The sequence below is a fragment of the Penicillium canariense genome (assembly GCF_028826845.1).
Source record: "Penicillium canariense strain IBT 26290 chromosome Unknown utg000004l_segment0_segment0, whole genome shotgun sequence".
NCBI lineage: Eukaryota > Fungi > Ascomycota > Eurotiomycetes > Eurotiales > Aspergillaceae > Penicillium > Penicillium canariense.
In genome coordinates, this window is record NW_026622731.1 from 2,315,220 (window position 1) to 2,329,734 (window position 14,515).

At 53.0% G+C, this 14,515-nt stretch overlaps 7 protein-coding genes across 7 annotated transcripts; 6 read left to right on the plus strand and 1 right to left on the minus strand.

Annotated features, from left to right (window-relative positions):
• Positions 1-1,602: 1,602 nt before the first annotated feature.
• On the plus strand, positions 1,603-1,878 carry N7482_007151 (uncharacterized protein; the record flags this gene model as incomplete). Its single annotated transcript, XM_056689276.1, has 1 exon — positions 1,603-1,878. One exon carries the CDS (start codon positions 1,603-1,605, stop codon positions 1,876-1,878), a length of 276 nt encoding a protein of 91 aa, XP_056541705.1.
• A 702-nt stretch (positions 1,879-2,580) lies between these two features.
• N7482_007152 (kinesin-3 family protein uncB) lies at positions 2,581-4,651 on the plus strand (the record flags this gene model as incomplete). Its single annotated transcript, XM_056689277.1, has 2 exons — positions 2,581-2,866; positions 2,961-4,651. The coding sequence occupies 2 exons, from the start codon at positions 2,581-2,583 to the stop codon at positions 4,649-4,651; spliced, it is 1,977 nt and encodes a 658-aa protein (XP_056541706.1).
• Positions 4,652-5,216: 565 nt separating this feature from the next.
• N7482_007153 (translation initiation factor eIF2B subunit delta) lies at positions 5,217-6,946 on the plus strand (the record flags this gene model as incomplete). The annotated part of the gene is made up of 2 exons (XM_056689278.1): positions 5,217-5,894; positions 5,957-6,946. 2 exons carry the CDS (start codon positions 5,217-5,219, stop codon positions 6,944-6,946), a joined length of 1,668 nt encoding a protein of 555 aa, XP_056541707.1.
• Positions 6,947-7,691: 745 nt separating this feature from the next.
• Positions 7,692-8,308, plus strand: N7482_007154 (uncharacterized protein; the record flags this gene model as incomplete). The annotated part of the gene is made up of 2 exons (XM_056689279.1): positions 7,692-7,694; positions 7,754-8,308. The coding sequence occupies 2 exons, from the start codon at positions 7,692-7,694 to the stop codon at positions 8,306-8,308; spliced, it is 558 nt and encodes a 185-aa protein (XP_056541708.1).
• A 291-nt stretch (positions 8,309-8,599) lies between these two features.
• N7482_007155 (DNA-directed DNA polymerase alpha subunit POL12) lies at positions 8,600-10,698 on the minus strand (the record flags this gene model as incomplete). The annotated part of the gene is made up of 3 exons (XM_056689280.1): positions 8,600-8,773; positions 8,837-10,307; positions 10,376-10,698. The coding sequence occupies 3 exons, from the start codon at positions 10,696-10,698 to the stop codon at positions 8,600-8,602; spliced, it is 1,968 nt and encodes a 655-aa protein (XP_056541709.1).
• Positions 10,699-10,964: 266 nt separating this feature from the next.
• On the plus strand, positions 10,965-12,068 carry N7482_007156 (CRAL/TRIO domain protein; the record flags this gene model as incomplete). Its single annotated transcript, XM_056689281.1, has 2 exons — positions 10,965-11,682; positions 11,740-12,068. The coding sequence occupies 2 exons, from the start codon at positions 10,965-10,967 to the stop codon at positions 12,066-12,068; spliced, it is 1,047 nt and encodes a 348-aa protein (XP_056541710.1).
• Positions 12,069-13,109: 1,041 nt separating this feature from the next.
• On the plus strand, positions 13,110-14,321 carry N7482_007157 (TauD/TfdA dioxygenase family protein; the record flags this gene model as incomplete). The annotated part of the gene is made up of 3 exons (XM_056689282.1): positions 13,110-13,338; positions 13,394-14,110; positions 14,164-14,321. The coding sequence occupies 3 exons, from the start codon at positions 13,110-13,112 to the stop codon at positions 14,319-14,321; spliced, it is 1,104 nt and encodes a 367-aa protein (XP_056541711.1).
• Positions 14,322-14,515: the final 194 nt, after the last annotated feature.

Below are 14,515 nucleotides of genomic sequence, written 5' to 3' on the forward strand. Positions count from 1 at the left end.
TCCATATCTGGCAGGAAATATCTTGTGGGTGGAGTCACGTTTGGGTGCGGAAACATAGACCTCACTTGCTATCTATCAAGACAAGCTGATACTGTATAGCCTAGTATGCAGAGACGACGAATGATATCAAGCGGAACCAATATAGATGAATAACATTGATTGATTCAGTAGAAAGATGGGCGGAGAAGCGCTGTTTTAAAAGCACACACTCAGATACACCGCTATTCGATGTGTCTGATGTCTCCGGTACTCAGCTGTGACAATGGCTGCATTACAGCTCGGTTCCCTGATTACATAGGAAATACTAAACGAATGTGGGCCTATCAGCAACCAATCAGTTGCTAGTGGTAAGTTATCCCTTCATCCACTGACACTATCTAACCCGACAATCAGATTACACGAAGCAACTCCTCCATCTTTACAGAAATTTGTCTTCTTTATGACATTGATGATCGCCGAGCCTGGCTATTGAATGGGGTCAATGCCTTACTTTATTTAGTCCGAGCGTACCTGACCAATCTCGCTGCTCGCAGATACGTTAGTAGCTGGTTCAAGTTTCAATTTGAAGATTTGAAAGAGCCCACTGGTTATGACCAAGACTATGCCTTCAAAGTTCTCGACGAACAACACAACAAGAACCTGGTTATCTTCGTGGATTGCAGACCGGATTAGTGTAGTGCTGTCTCGCACCGAGTAGGCTCCCAGGTGGTCACTTGCGAGAATGGCAGAAGGGAGTGCCACCTTGCCAGATTCTCAAGGCATACGCTGGCTCCCCATGTTTGACTTCTTTGCACTTCTCTGGAAATTCTAGCTACGTATTAGACCCCACCCTGTTCGAGACAGTCTCGGCATTTTGCAGGATGACGCTGTTGCATGCGATCGGCTATTTCTTCCCAGGACTGAGCTCTCTTGAGCTCTCTTGTGTCCAGGTAGTAGAATGAGGCCATAACTGTGCCTAACCGATGCAATATCTCCCTACTGGCTGGAGGTGGTTGAGCAAAACTAGCATAGCTTCGAGCTTGCTTAGCTACCAAATGCCTGTTCACTAGGTAGACGCAGCAGGGCCCAGCAAGCTCCCAAGCCCACAACCTTGTGGCGAACATGTCATGATGTTTTTTTGTTGCTCGTTCCCACGGAATCGCCGCGAACCCAACCATGCTTTGAGAAAACCCCCCCGCGCGCATTATGACTGGCCAAGCAGTCAACGACTACTTTTCGAAAACAAAGCGGAAAGCTAGGTTCCAAATAAATAAACCTCACTGGTGCTTGCAGACACGCGACCATGGTGGGGATAAGTGTCGCCGTCATAATCGAATCATCGCGTGGTCTCGCCCGCCACCTTCAACCGTCTTAAATATAGAGACCACTGCGCCTATCCGAATAGCTTCCTCCCCATCTTGATGACTACAATCAATCCACGTATTCAATTACCTGGTATGTCCTCCCCTCTATGGGTTCCCCTTACTCGCCCACGCTGGAGAAGTAAGCACCAGAGAGGAGGCCGTTGTGGTTTGTTTGGGTGTCGTATCCGGTGGGCGGGATACTCTCAGGGTCGATCGCATTAACCAAGGATCCTTACAGTCTAGCTTAAGGATATCCATCATGCCCTCCAAACCAGACCAGCAGCGCCGCCTCTTCAACTTGTCCCAAGACACGAAGCCTGCCTCCAGGTCGAGCGAGCCCAGCTCCGGCAAGAACCAGGCCCAGCAGAGCGAGAGTGCCAATATGGGCCCCAACCAGTTGTTGGGCGAGCACATGGATGCGACCGGCAACCCTGTGCTTGACCCGCCAACGCCGACGAAGCAGGGCAAGGGCAACCTGACCGAGGAGCCTGACTTGTTCGAGGCGATGAATGCGGAAACGGCAGACTTTGACTAGGGACTAAGAATCTTGTGCCAGTGATGGAGCACCCAGACTGTGTATAAGTGCATGGGGTACGGGTACCGGGTATATTTTATAGTGCAGCTGAAATCAAACTCCTTTGACAGATAAAGTGGACTGTTGGCTAGTTGGCTCGTTGGCTCGAGCTGCGAGTTCCCTGGCGTTAGCGCAGAGTAGCCCAGCCGCGATAAGGGCGAGTTGAGGTGCATATTGCCCTGGCAACGCCCACCGTCTATCGCCTCGTATGGCGACCAAAGCAGTCATCCCCAGCTCTCTCAGTTTCAAACATATCGTCTTCTTTTGTATCATTTTAATATTGTCTTTATTTCTCTCATTTCAATTGACATTGTACTTGCATTTGGCATTCGCGACATGCCCGTTTAACGTCCTCTGTCCGCCGAACCCGTGTTTACCTCCCGACTCCCCCGCGGGGATGAACGCACTTCATACGTGAACATTCAACTGCCAACCTCGAAAGGAAACAACCAAACACGCAACTGTACCGACTCCCCCCCCCTCCCTCCCTTCACTTTTTTCCTATCTCTCTTCTTCCTGTCTAAAACGATTCGACTCGGCTCGATCTTTCCTCCCCCACCTTTTCATGTACTGCCAATTCGTTGCATGTACAATCACCTTGTCGAACGACGACGCGAGGCCGTCGAAGCTTGTGTTCAGTTATTGAGGGTCCACAGTAGGGATATGGCGCTGGATCCGCGCTTCTTTCGACACATCGGCCAGAGCCCCGGCCCTGGCTCGATCTCGTCTGCCACTTCATCCGAATCCTCCGCCTTCACCGGTATCACCTCGCCCAGCGTGATGTCGACGTCCGCATCCGCCGTTACAATGCGATCAACTGCGTCCAGCCCGTCGCTTCGCGCTCGAGAAGGCGTGTCCGTAGCGGTCGGTCCGCAAGATGGAATGGCAAGCCCATCACCCGGGGGCAATGTGCGCGTCGTGGTGCGCGTCCGGAAGTTCCTCCAGAGAGGTAAGCGCGGTGAAGAGCGTCACGCCCGAGACAGGGAGCGAAAGAAGTGTGGATGTAGACAACCGGGATGTCGAGATCTAACCCATGGCTATAGAGATCGAACGTCGGGCAGAATGTCTCATCGCAATGGATCCCCATACCCAAATGACCAGCCTTCAAGCACCGAAAGCAAACACCGGAGACCGAGGAAAGCCCAAATCGCAAGCACGTGGGAAGGTCCTCGAGGACAAGTCGTTTATCTTTGACAACTCATTCTGGTCGCATGATGAGGAAGACGACCACTATGCGCACCAGGAGGACGTGTACAACTGCCTGGGCGAGGAATTCTTGGATCACAACTTCGAGGGATACCACACGTGTATTTTCGCGTACGGCCAGACGGGTTCGGGCAAGAGTTACACCATGATGGGCACACCTGAGCAGCCGGGCTTGATCCCTCGTACCTGCGAAGACCTGTTCCAGCGCATCGAAACATCGCCATCCCCCGACATCAGCTACAACGTTCGAGTATCATACTTTGAGGTCTACAATGAGCATGTCCGAGACTTGCTGGTTCCGCGGACTGACCCCCCGCACTATCTCCGGATCCGCGAGTCTCCATCGGAGGGTCCGTATGTGAAAGACTTGACGGAGCTAACGGTAAGGAACTACACCGAGTTGATGAAATATATGCGAAAGGGCGATATGTCGCGCACCACCGCAAGCACCAAGATGAATGATACCTCCTCGCGGTCACATGCCGTTTTCACCATCACATTGAAGCAAATTCACCACGATCTTTCTACGGACGAGACGACAGAGCGGACGGCACGCATTCGATTGGTCGATCTTGCGGGTTCCGAGCGCGCCAAATCCACCGAAGCAACAGGCGCACGACTGCGTGAAGGATCGAACATCAACAAGTCATTGACCACCCTTGGCCGAGTCATTGCGGCTCTGGCTGACTCGAAGAAGCCTCGAGGAGGCAGAAAGGGCAAGGAGCTGGTGCCGTACCGTGACTCTATCCTCACATGGCTCTTGAAGGATAGTCTCGGCGGAAACTCCAAGACCGCGATGATTGCTTGCATTTCACCCGCCGACTACGAGGAGACGCTTTCAACGTTACGCTACGCCGATCAAGCCAAACACATTCGCACCAGTGCTCGGGTCAACCAAGACCATGTGTCAGCTGCTGAACGTGACCAGCAGATCGCCGATATGGCGGAGACCATCCGTACCTTGCAGCTGAGCGTGAGCCAAGCCAACGCCAACCAGCGTGCAACTGAGATACAGGACGAGAGGCTGGAGGAGTATCAGCAAAAGGTAGAGAAGATGCAACGGCTGATGGAGGAGACCAAGATGGTGAGCGAGTGCAAGATTCGCCAGTTGCAGACCGAAAACGAGGCACTTAGGATGCACTTGAAGCTCGCCCTCGACAGTCTCAAGAACCCTATCCCACCTGTCACTCTCGAGCAGTCACGCCAACCTAGCCTGGCATCATTTGTGGAAGAAGAGCAATTACCTACCCGCGACCAGGAGAACCGCGAGGGCTCCCCGGTGGACCCTTCTGACTCCGAACCAGAGCTCTGGGAAGACGATCACGATGAAGAAGAAGTTGAGACCGCTTCCTGGGATTCCAATGAACAGGAGGCATATCATATGCAGGAGCGCATGCAGGACCTGCTCGGTGATCTGGGAGTGTTCAAGCGCAAGCTGGCATCCGACCACGAACGTTGGCGTCTCAATGATCAGTCGAGGACCCACAAGCGACGCGTGCTGGGGACGATAGCTGCCAACATTCGTTAGCTCTGGTTGGCTTGACTTTCGGCGTGTAAATTTAGAATTCGATGTTGGGCCGCGCATCCTTTGTGTGTGTGTCTTTGTTTGGACTGGAGCCACGCCCTCAGGCAGCAGCCTGTCGTTGCTGGAGATCACTGTCAGGGTACACCTTTGTCCTTTCTTGTTTATTTCTTATGGTAGCGAGAGATTCCCTGCAATGAATAACGAAACCTGCTATGAATCCATGCTTCTCAACGCCGCCTATTCATGTATATTGTCCTACTCTTAGCCCCCTTTTTTTCTTTTGGGGACATTCCCCCCTAGAAGTGAGAGACATCTCCTTGGACTGTAACCTAGCTCGGCATCGTCTACCACCGTGCCCCTTTACTTCTTCTTGTTCTAATCCTGAGATTCCATCCTGCCTGGTCCTATGAAGCTGCAGATGCGGAGACGGAGATTAGGGCTGCGCCGCTCGGTGGGCCGCTTATGGCATCACTTCTTTTTCCGTGAGTCAACTCTCCCTCCCCACCAAGCGCTTCAAGGTCCCAACTCAACGCCGCCCCCCGCGCCCCGAGAGATTGAGTCATACACGATGGCGGACCCCGTTGACCTGGCGCTGCCGTCCTCGTCAGCCACTGCGCCTGCCCAGCCACTGCCCAAACCCGCGACCGAGAACACCCCCTCGCAACAGACGCAAAACCTCCCCATCCGCGATTCCAAGACCGCAAAGACCCCCGCACCGTCCGACAAGCAATCCGGCAAGGCCAAGGATGTCTCCAAGCCCGCTCCAGCCAGCGCTGATGCTCCCGGTGCCACGGGTGCCGACAAGCCGCTCACGCCCGCGGAGCTGAAAAAGAAGGCGAAGGCAGAGAAAGCTGCCCGGCGCGCGAAGGAAAAGCTTGACAGAGAACAGGGTGGAGCTGGTACTGCAGGCGGTTTAGCTCCTGGAGGTGGCCAGAGTCGTCCTCCGACAGCGCCGAAGAAGGACGCTGCTGGAGGAGGCGCATCGCAGAAGGGGCAAAAGGCTGTGCCGCCGCGCCGCGGGTCGGGCCCTACTGGCCAGACTGGTGCTGTGGAGCACAAGAAAAAGAAGGAGGATAAGAGCGTCGCTGTATTCGGTCACCTTTACGGCCAGCAGCGTCGGACGACTATCGCTGGCGCGGGCAAGGAAGTCCACCCCGCAGTGCTGGCTTTGGGTCTGCAGCTGCGGGACTATGTTGTGTGCGGCAGCAGTGCGCGTTGCGTGGCGACCTTGCTTGCCTTTAAACGGGTAAGTTATGCTCGTTTAAACCTTTTGGGAGGATTATTTGTGCTAACATGGAATGGTTCAAGGTCGTCGAATCCTATACTACGCCCATGGGCACCTCGCTGGCACGCCACTTAACGACACACCTTTCCCACCAGATTACCTACCTCTCGACATGTCGACCACTCTCTATCAGCCAGGGCAATGCCATTCGTGCACTGAAGCTCTCCATCGCCTCCGTCGACCCCTCCACCCCCGAATCAGCCGCCAAGGCTACACTTTGCGATTTCATTGACAACTTCATTCGAGAGAAGATCACGGTGGCTGATCAAGTTATTGCTGGAAGTGCCGCCCAGAAGGTTCAGGATGGCGACGTGATTGTTACATTTGCTGGCAGCTCGATTGTCAAGCAGACCCTTCTCACAGCTCACAAGCAAGGCAAGCGGTTCCGCGTGTCAATCATTGATTCGCGCCCACTATTCGAGGGCAAGAAGCTTGCTCGTGCCCTTGCCAATGCGGGCCTGGATGTGCAATACTCCCTCGTACACGGCATCAGCCACGCTATCAAGGATGCCACAAAGGTCTTTCTCGGAGCCCACGCTATGACCAGTAACGGCCGCCTCTACTCCCGCGTCGGTACCGCGCTGGTGGCCATGTCCGCCAAAGAACGCGCCGGCGGTGTCGAAGTGCCCGTCATTGTGTGCTGCGAGACAGTCAAGTTCACCGACCGCGTCGCCCTGGACAGTATCGTCGTCAACGAGATCGCCGATGCCGATGAGCTGGTTTCGGCCGCGCCACCGCAGCAGGTCACCGGCCTGACCGACCCAGTAACCACCACCAAGCCCGCCGACAACAAGAAAGGCACATCCAGCGCCCCAACCACCGACCCCTCTGACTCCTCCCTCACTGCATCCTCCTCTCCCCTCACCAACTGGAAGGACACTCCCAACCTACAGTTGCTCAATATCATGTACGATGTCACCCCCGCCGAGTATGTGGACATGGTTGTCACCGAGATGGGCAGCTTGCCGCCCAGTGCGGTCTCGATTGTCCACCGGATGAGCACGAACATGTGAGATACGAATTACGGCTTCTGATAGTATGCTGCAAAAGTTTGCGATGGTGCTTCTTCGTTTCCCTCGGGTTTCTTTCTCGCCTCTTTTTATCCCGGGGGAGGATTATATGCCCTGGTGCAGGCTTCTCTTACAACAATGCTGTTACTCTTTGATTTTAACTTCCACCCCCGTGTTTTGGGAACGATTTGCTAGACCCGAACATGAATGAATTGGACATCCCTTAGATCTTGTTGCTCCGGAGTTGCAGATTGCTTTTTCCTGGTCACTAGAACAACGAGTGATGGTAGTAATGGAGAGGAAAGCATGAGGGATTGTTCAGTGAGTCTCATACTGTCCCCTTGGAGCCTACAGGCTCGATGGATATTTACCTCATGCTTGGTCAAAACGGGATCCGCAATCTGGTTGCTCACAGCCCGACGGTTTGGGGACGAGAAACTAGTCAAAAGCTAGTATCTCGGAATCACCCGGGAAATAGTATAGCAAATCACAGCACTCTTCCATCTAGTTTTTCCACATAAAGTAGTTGCCTATGAAGGGGTAGGAATTGGCAAACCCATCTCAGATGGCATCTACTACAACACCACACACGTGACTGTCTATGCCGCCTCGCCAGGCGGTGCGAGCCTATCAATATTCTGCCACTTGATATCAACAAGCCGCACGCGCATTTGAAGGTAGACCCCATTTCGAGCTCTCTTATCTGCAAAGATCAGAACTAGCTGCACCCAAGAAGCCAAATGCAAATATGGTATGTTCAGATCCTTGAGCTATTCTGTCTTTCCCCGCAATCCACTAAGCCGATCGCAGAGCAAAGACTCATCTGCAACACACCTCCACATGCATCAGCCTCGGCTGGCAGATTTCTTTGAAGAGTTCACTCGGCCTCATACATCAACAGCTGGGGCCTCGTCAAACCAGCAGAACTTAGCCCAAACATCAGGTGCTCACCAATCGAATGGAGCAAATGCCGCGACATACGGTTCCTCCTCGCCCTCGACGATCCCCTCATTCCTCCCCGTCGAAGACATCTACGTCCAGCCACAGTACCAGCCACCCAACCCAGAAGATGAAGATGATGTCGTGCCTGACCAACACGCCGCATTTGGGATCACGCGCGCCATGGAACGCAGACGTGAAGCTGTGTGGAGAGACCTCGGACTTGAGGCGCTGGTGAATGGGCAGGGGCATGGTGGAGGTGCGATGGCTGCGAGTGGAGTAAGTGGTGCTGGCGTCATGGGTTCTGGGCCTGGTGCAACTCTGCGCGGGAGTGATGGAGGTGCGGCATCCGCTGCGTCAGCTGCGGTGCGGGTACGCAGTGCAGGTAGGAAGATGGGTGGGCGAAGGGTGGTCTGCCTGCGCTGAGTCCGTTGAGCCTTTTCTGTTCCGCTTGTGTAGGTCTTTTTTTTGCAAGATTCCCAGGCCTTGCATTATTGGAGTATGGTTTACGATGGGTTGCATATTACTATGATACCAATGGGGTGGCACTAGCCAAGGTGCAAAAATGTGTTTTCATTGATTCATTCAGTTGATTTTGCCTGTCAAGCAAATTCTGATCCCTCTCGACAGTGCTCCGTTGGCCGCTGTCATATCACCTTGCGCCTCTAACGCCAAGTGATAATGCGATATGATTGTACAAGTAATGCCGCAGCTTCGCTAGATTCTGTAGATATCCACGCGAGAACGCTCGTATAGCTTATGGTCGAGTTGCTTAGACTCGCGCTCCTCGTCAGTCACAATACGCGGGTGGACCGACATCTGGGCGTAGGATCCTGCGGCGCGGCGCTTCGACAGGGTACCAGGGTTGATGACAAGGACGCTGTCGACGACCTGTAATGGAATGTACGGTCAATGGGGAAACTAGAAGTGGAAAGAATACCGGGTGTAACGTACCTTGACAAAAGGCGGGAGCATACTGGGGACAATTAGTATGTCTGGCCGAACATTCCACCACTCGCCAAGCTTCATATAAGGCAGGTCCAACATCGCGCCGGTTGCCAGGCCAGTATCTGGCCCAGCTTTGGGAAGATTGGCACGGGCAGTTGGAGGGAAGAGTGGGAAGAAATGGCGCTGCTCGACAAGGTACTTGGGCAAGCGAGTGAGCAGACTTCCCTCCGCGGGTCTGCCGTGTAGAACTTCCTCACGGCGCAGCTCGGAGAGAACATCGTGAGAGCACATGCCTACAACAAACTCGTTGAATGATAGTGTTACCGGGTTCGAGACCATACGAACTTGCTTTGGCAAGCCAAGGTCCTTCTTGAGGAGCTGTTCTTGTGGCCATGAGACATGACGGCTGACAAGGTCCCGCACGGATGGAACAACCACGATTGTGATACTTGGTACAGCCTGGGCAAGACGCGACAGAGGGGCTGAGATGCAGTGGCGAAAGATGGCGGTCATGGTTGCCGTGTCCGGGTCGAGACCTTTGATATCCGGCAAGTCAAAGTCGCCAGAAGCGAGTAGCGGGTGCTCGATATCCAAGAATGGGCCCAGCAACACAACGGCATCCGCATAGCTATCTGCAGCCTTCTGGCACAGTTCGTGCAGGGGCTCAAAGTCCAGGTTATCATCGGCCGTATACGGACCAGCCGCTATCATAACGTTGAGCGGTGAATTGGCACCGCCATTCTCCAGGCGTTCGTTTATGTCGTCCAGAGCCACAGCGGAAGACGCAGCGGGTGGTAAGAGGGGGATGGAAAGAATCTCCTTGACGGTGAAGTAATCACCAGAGGGGTTGATTCCTCGCAACGCCACAATTTGACCAGGGAAGAAGTTTAACGATGGTAACGAGTCAACTTTCAGAGGAACCCTTCTTCCAGCACCAGTGCGGCGAGAGGTCTCAAGAACCAATGACGCCGGGTTCAGCTTTCCTTCTAGAGAGTCGGAGGCAATCCGTCCAACTGCAATGACTTCAGTTGTACTTTGAGTAGCTGCGCTGCCGAAGGTAAGATCGTCTGAATCATAATGTTTCTGGAAAATGGCGGCGAATTCGTCAATCCGGTCGTCGAGAATCTCAGAGGCCTCCGACAGTCGCATTCCCATTGGCTTATATCCGAACTTCTTCAGGTCTGTGTTGGCTGTCGGTCGAACGCGCGCTTCTGAGAATGGTGCCATTGGAGTTTCGGGCAGTGACAGGTGTGCATTGAGTGTTTCTAGAGTCTGGCCAGGGTTCGGTCGCTCAGCGAAGGTTACTGCGGTGCCATTTGCCGCGGATCCAGGAGTCTTTGTACCCGTCGGCGTCCCGATCTTTTCGAATTTTCCTACTTTCGGTGTAGATGGTGGGAAGTCGGCCTTGCGCTTCACCGAACCATTCACCCCGTTCATGGGTCGGTTGTTCGCAGTATTTGGTGTCAATTCGTCCAACCTAAAATATTGACCATCCATTGTAAGCTTACTTGTTCAAACAATATGTGACTGTGCGCTACCTCGTACATTCCGAATACATCAGCGCCGGCTGCAGCACGCGGGGTGGCCGTGACGGTTGCCCTCTTTTCCATTTGCCGGCCAATTTTGCCACGACTTTCGCGTTCAAGGGCTTCTTGGACATCCTGCTTAAAGCCTCGGACTGTGTCCATACTCAATTTCACCTCTTCGCCCATTTTCATGCTATATGACTCCCATTTGTAGAAGAGCTCTTCCGCCGTGATCGAATGAATCCGTAAGATAGATTGGAGCTCGGCGAGTACATCTTTGGGCAGGCCATTAGGGTAGGTCGCCGCGAAGAGCTCATTGAGCTCGACCGCCGTATCGGACATGTTGGCGCCGTCTGGTCGAGGTGGTTGTCGAGTGCGGAGGGGTGGAGTAGGCGCTGGAGACGTACACTCTTCCGCGACGCGCTCGTCGCGTGAAACGTGTAGCTGACATAAGCATCTCCAGAAAAAGTAAAATGCCACTTTGGGGGAAGAACCAAGTGGGCCGGACGATCGACCGGACGCCCAATTACACAATAGCACCTCCAAGGAGAAATTAAGCTGTTGGCGATTAACCGCCCCGTGCATTGTGCAGACCACTCTTCGCCGTCATGACTGCTAATGATTCCGCCCAAGTGGCCGCTGCGGTACCCTCAACCAACCATGGCGACGTGAAGCCTGAAGCTACCGCCCCGGCTGCCCCATCGGTCATCCAAAAGCCCTTCCCCAACCCCATTGACACGGCCAAACCCGAGCCGCCTGCGACGCTTACCCCTGACCAGCAGTCCAAGTATGAAGCTGTCCTGAAGACGGTCTCGTCCTGGACGGAGGTCCCGACCACGGCCGAGAAGAATGCGTCAACAGAGCCATTTACCGACGATGATCGCATGTGGTTGACTCGCGAATGCCTGCTCCGATACCTCCGCGCTACAAAGTGGAATGTTTCGGAGGCTGAAGCTCGGCTCCGACGCACCCTGACCTGGCGTCGGGAGTATGGCATGGAGAAGCTGACATCGGACTATATCTCGATCGAGAACGAGACCGGCAAGCAGGTCATCATGGGCTTTGATATTCACGGACGGCCGTGTCTCTATCTCTTGCCCTCAAACCAGAATACCGAGAAGAGCGAGCGCCAGATCCAACATCTTGTCTTTATGCTGGAGCGAGTCATTGACCTGATGGGTCCCGATCAAGAGACGTTGGCGCTGCTTGTCAACTTCAAGGAGACCAAGTCCGGACAGAGCGCAACGTTGGGCCAGGCAAAACAGACCCTAGACATCTTGCAGAACCACTATCCAGAACGACTGGGACGTGCCCTCGTGATCAATGGTAAGTGACACATATGCTATCATCCCGTTGTCCGTTCTAACTCCATGTTCTACGCAGTGCCTTTCGTCATTTGGGGATTCTTCAAGTTGATCACTCCCTTCATCGATCCGAATACCCGACAGAAGCTCAAGTTCAACGAGGACCTTCGCCAACATGTTCCTCCCAGTCATCTCTTGAAGTCCGTGGGCGGTGATGTTGACTTCAAATATGATCACTCGATCTACTGGCCTGCCCTGAACGAGCTAGCCGAGCAGCGCCGCATTGCCTATCGCGAACGCTGGGTTCAAGGTGGCAAGCAGGTCGGCGAGTTTGAGAACTATCTCAAGGGCGAAGATATCCCGAGCGTGGCGCCGGCCCAAGGCACCACAAAGGAAGCTGAAGCGTAATCCTAGAACCGGAATCTGCTCAACCCTCCTGCTTCTCTGTTCACACTTATTTCGGTCGTGCTCATTCTTAGCATTTTGGTTTCATATACTCCCCATTTTCATATTCTTGGATTTCGATCGTTTCCACCTAGATGTTCGCATATTTTGCATACTGGACTATTCTTTTGTTTTGGTGATAGACACACCTCCGGCATCTGTACATCATTTACCGATAGAGCGTTGAGTCCACGAATTTCTTCAAGCATTTCCCGCAAATTCTGCCTCCCCGAATCGACCCCGCGCGGGTCCCGGCCAGAGCTTTGCCTTCATAAGCCATTTTCTAGCTGGACGTATTTCCTCAGTCAGCGTTCCTGTCATCGATGCTATATACCAAAGTCGGATTACACTACTTTGCTCGGTCGAAAATCAGGAATACGTAGAGTTATTATTCATATGTGTTGTGCGAATGAATAAATACTGCAACAGCAGCCATTCACACTCTCCTTGTTCGAGAAGTAAGCAAAATATTTAGTCCAGACTTGCTGGGTCAGCCTGTCGGGCCTGGATGCGCGAGAACGGGTCTTCTCGTGTTGATAATCGGCTGTCGGGTCTCGGCTCGACGGGCCCACGTCATCTGGCGTGTGTGATTTGGAGCCAATATTCCGTCATCACGTTCCATGTGTATACTCCGGAATAAGTCTGCATAGTACTAGAGAAGAATACAAGAATGTACATGCATGAGAATCACATTCCACGTTACATCCAGATTATCATACCGCGATGGAAACGTATAAAGGAATGACTGAACTCTGATCGTGATGATTTATCTAGTATCTTCAGATCTTACCCACCGCAGATGTGTTTATTAGCCTCTCCGCTAGATACCCGCCACCTTCGTGACTGGTGGGATGGCGGGATAAGGTGCGAGTTCCACAAGCCATGGCGTCATACGTTGTCTCTCAGTAGGGTAGAACGAGAACCTACAAGACAAAGGCCTAATCTCGGGGAGTCAACTCAATCTGTCGCAATCCAACGCAGAGTTCTTTCCCTGCTTTGAAACCGATGGCTCCTCAAGTTCCTGGTCCTTCGTGTGCGCTGCGCCCTGGGCCTACCAAGGCTTCCGAGGGGGTTCGATTCCCCGCACCGTTGGAGCTAAATGGAGCGCTGGATAGATTTACCTTCGAAGACACGACACCAGCGATCGGTCGCGAGTTCATTAATGTGAACATTGCCGATGAGATCTTGCATGCCCCGAACTCGGATGAATTGGTGCAGGATCTTGCGATCACAAGTAGGAGCGACTGCTTTCACATTCAACCATCCCGATTCTGACGAGTTTACTCTAGTCTCCCAACGGGGTGTCGTCTTCTTCCGTGCCCAGAATAACCTCACAGATGACTTGCAGAAGCAGCTAGTCCATCGATTAGGCCAGTTGGCTGGCAAGCCGGCAGATTCGACTTTACACATCCACCCGGTGCTCAATAACACCAATGAGTTCGGTGTCGCCGACGCCCAGGTCAGCACCATCAGCTCGCTCGCCCGCAAGAAGATGTTTCGTCATGAAAACCAGCCAGACAAGCGTCGTTATGACTCGGCGCAATGGCATTCCGATGTTCAATTTGAGCCTGCCCCAGCCGACTATACGTCCCTTCGGTTAACCCAATTGCCCAAAACAGGTGGTGACACTCTCTGGGCGTCTGGGTACGACCTCTATGATCGATTCTCTGCAGCATATCAGAAATTCTTCGAGACGCTGACGGCCACGTATGTCGGATCTGGTTTCATTTCCGCTGCCGAGGCAGATCCGAATAACGTCAAGATATACGCCGAACCAAGAGGAAGTCCCCTGAATATTGGCAAGGAGCTATCCACAGTTCACCCTGTCGTGCGCACGAATCCGGTAACGGGTTGGAAGAGTATATATGCTGTTGGGCCGTTCCCCAAGAAAATCAATGAGCTTAGCTCTAAGGAGTCGGATGAACTATTGAAGAAATTCTATGACACCATTCTCGAAAACCATGACCTTCAAGTGCGATTCAAGTGGAGGAACCAGAATGATATCGGTATGTCTCTGGGAGAAATGATGTCACCCTGTACCTCTAACTAACTTCTTCAGCCATTTGGGACAATCGGTCCGCATTCCATACCGCCACTTTTGACTATGAAGGACTTGGAGAGCGATTTGGCCATCGCGCGGTTAGTATTGGAGAAAAGCCATACTTGGATCCAAATAGTACATCGAGAGGAGTGGCGCTGGCGGCTGAAGCTTCTTGATCGGAACTCTACCTAAGCAGGCAATGTTGAGAGAACACTAGTAGTATCATTGATGTGGAGAGCTGAGCCTGGATCCTTTAATTCATTATTGGATGGTGAATCCCAATGATTTGCTTGTTATCGAAGCTGCTTCGATTTCTTAAAGTTCAGAATGGTATTTCTATTTTGAAACTGAATCATCTCCAACATTTCCC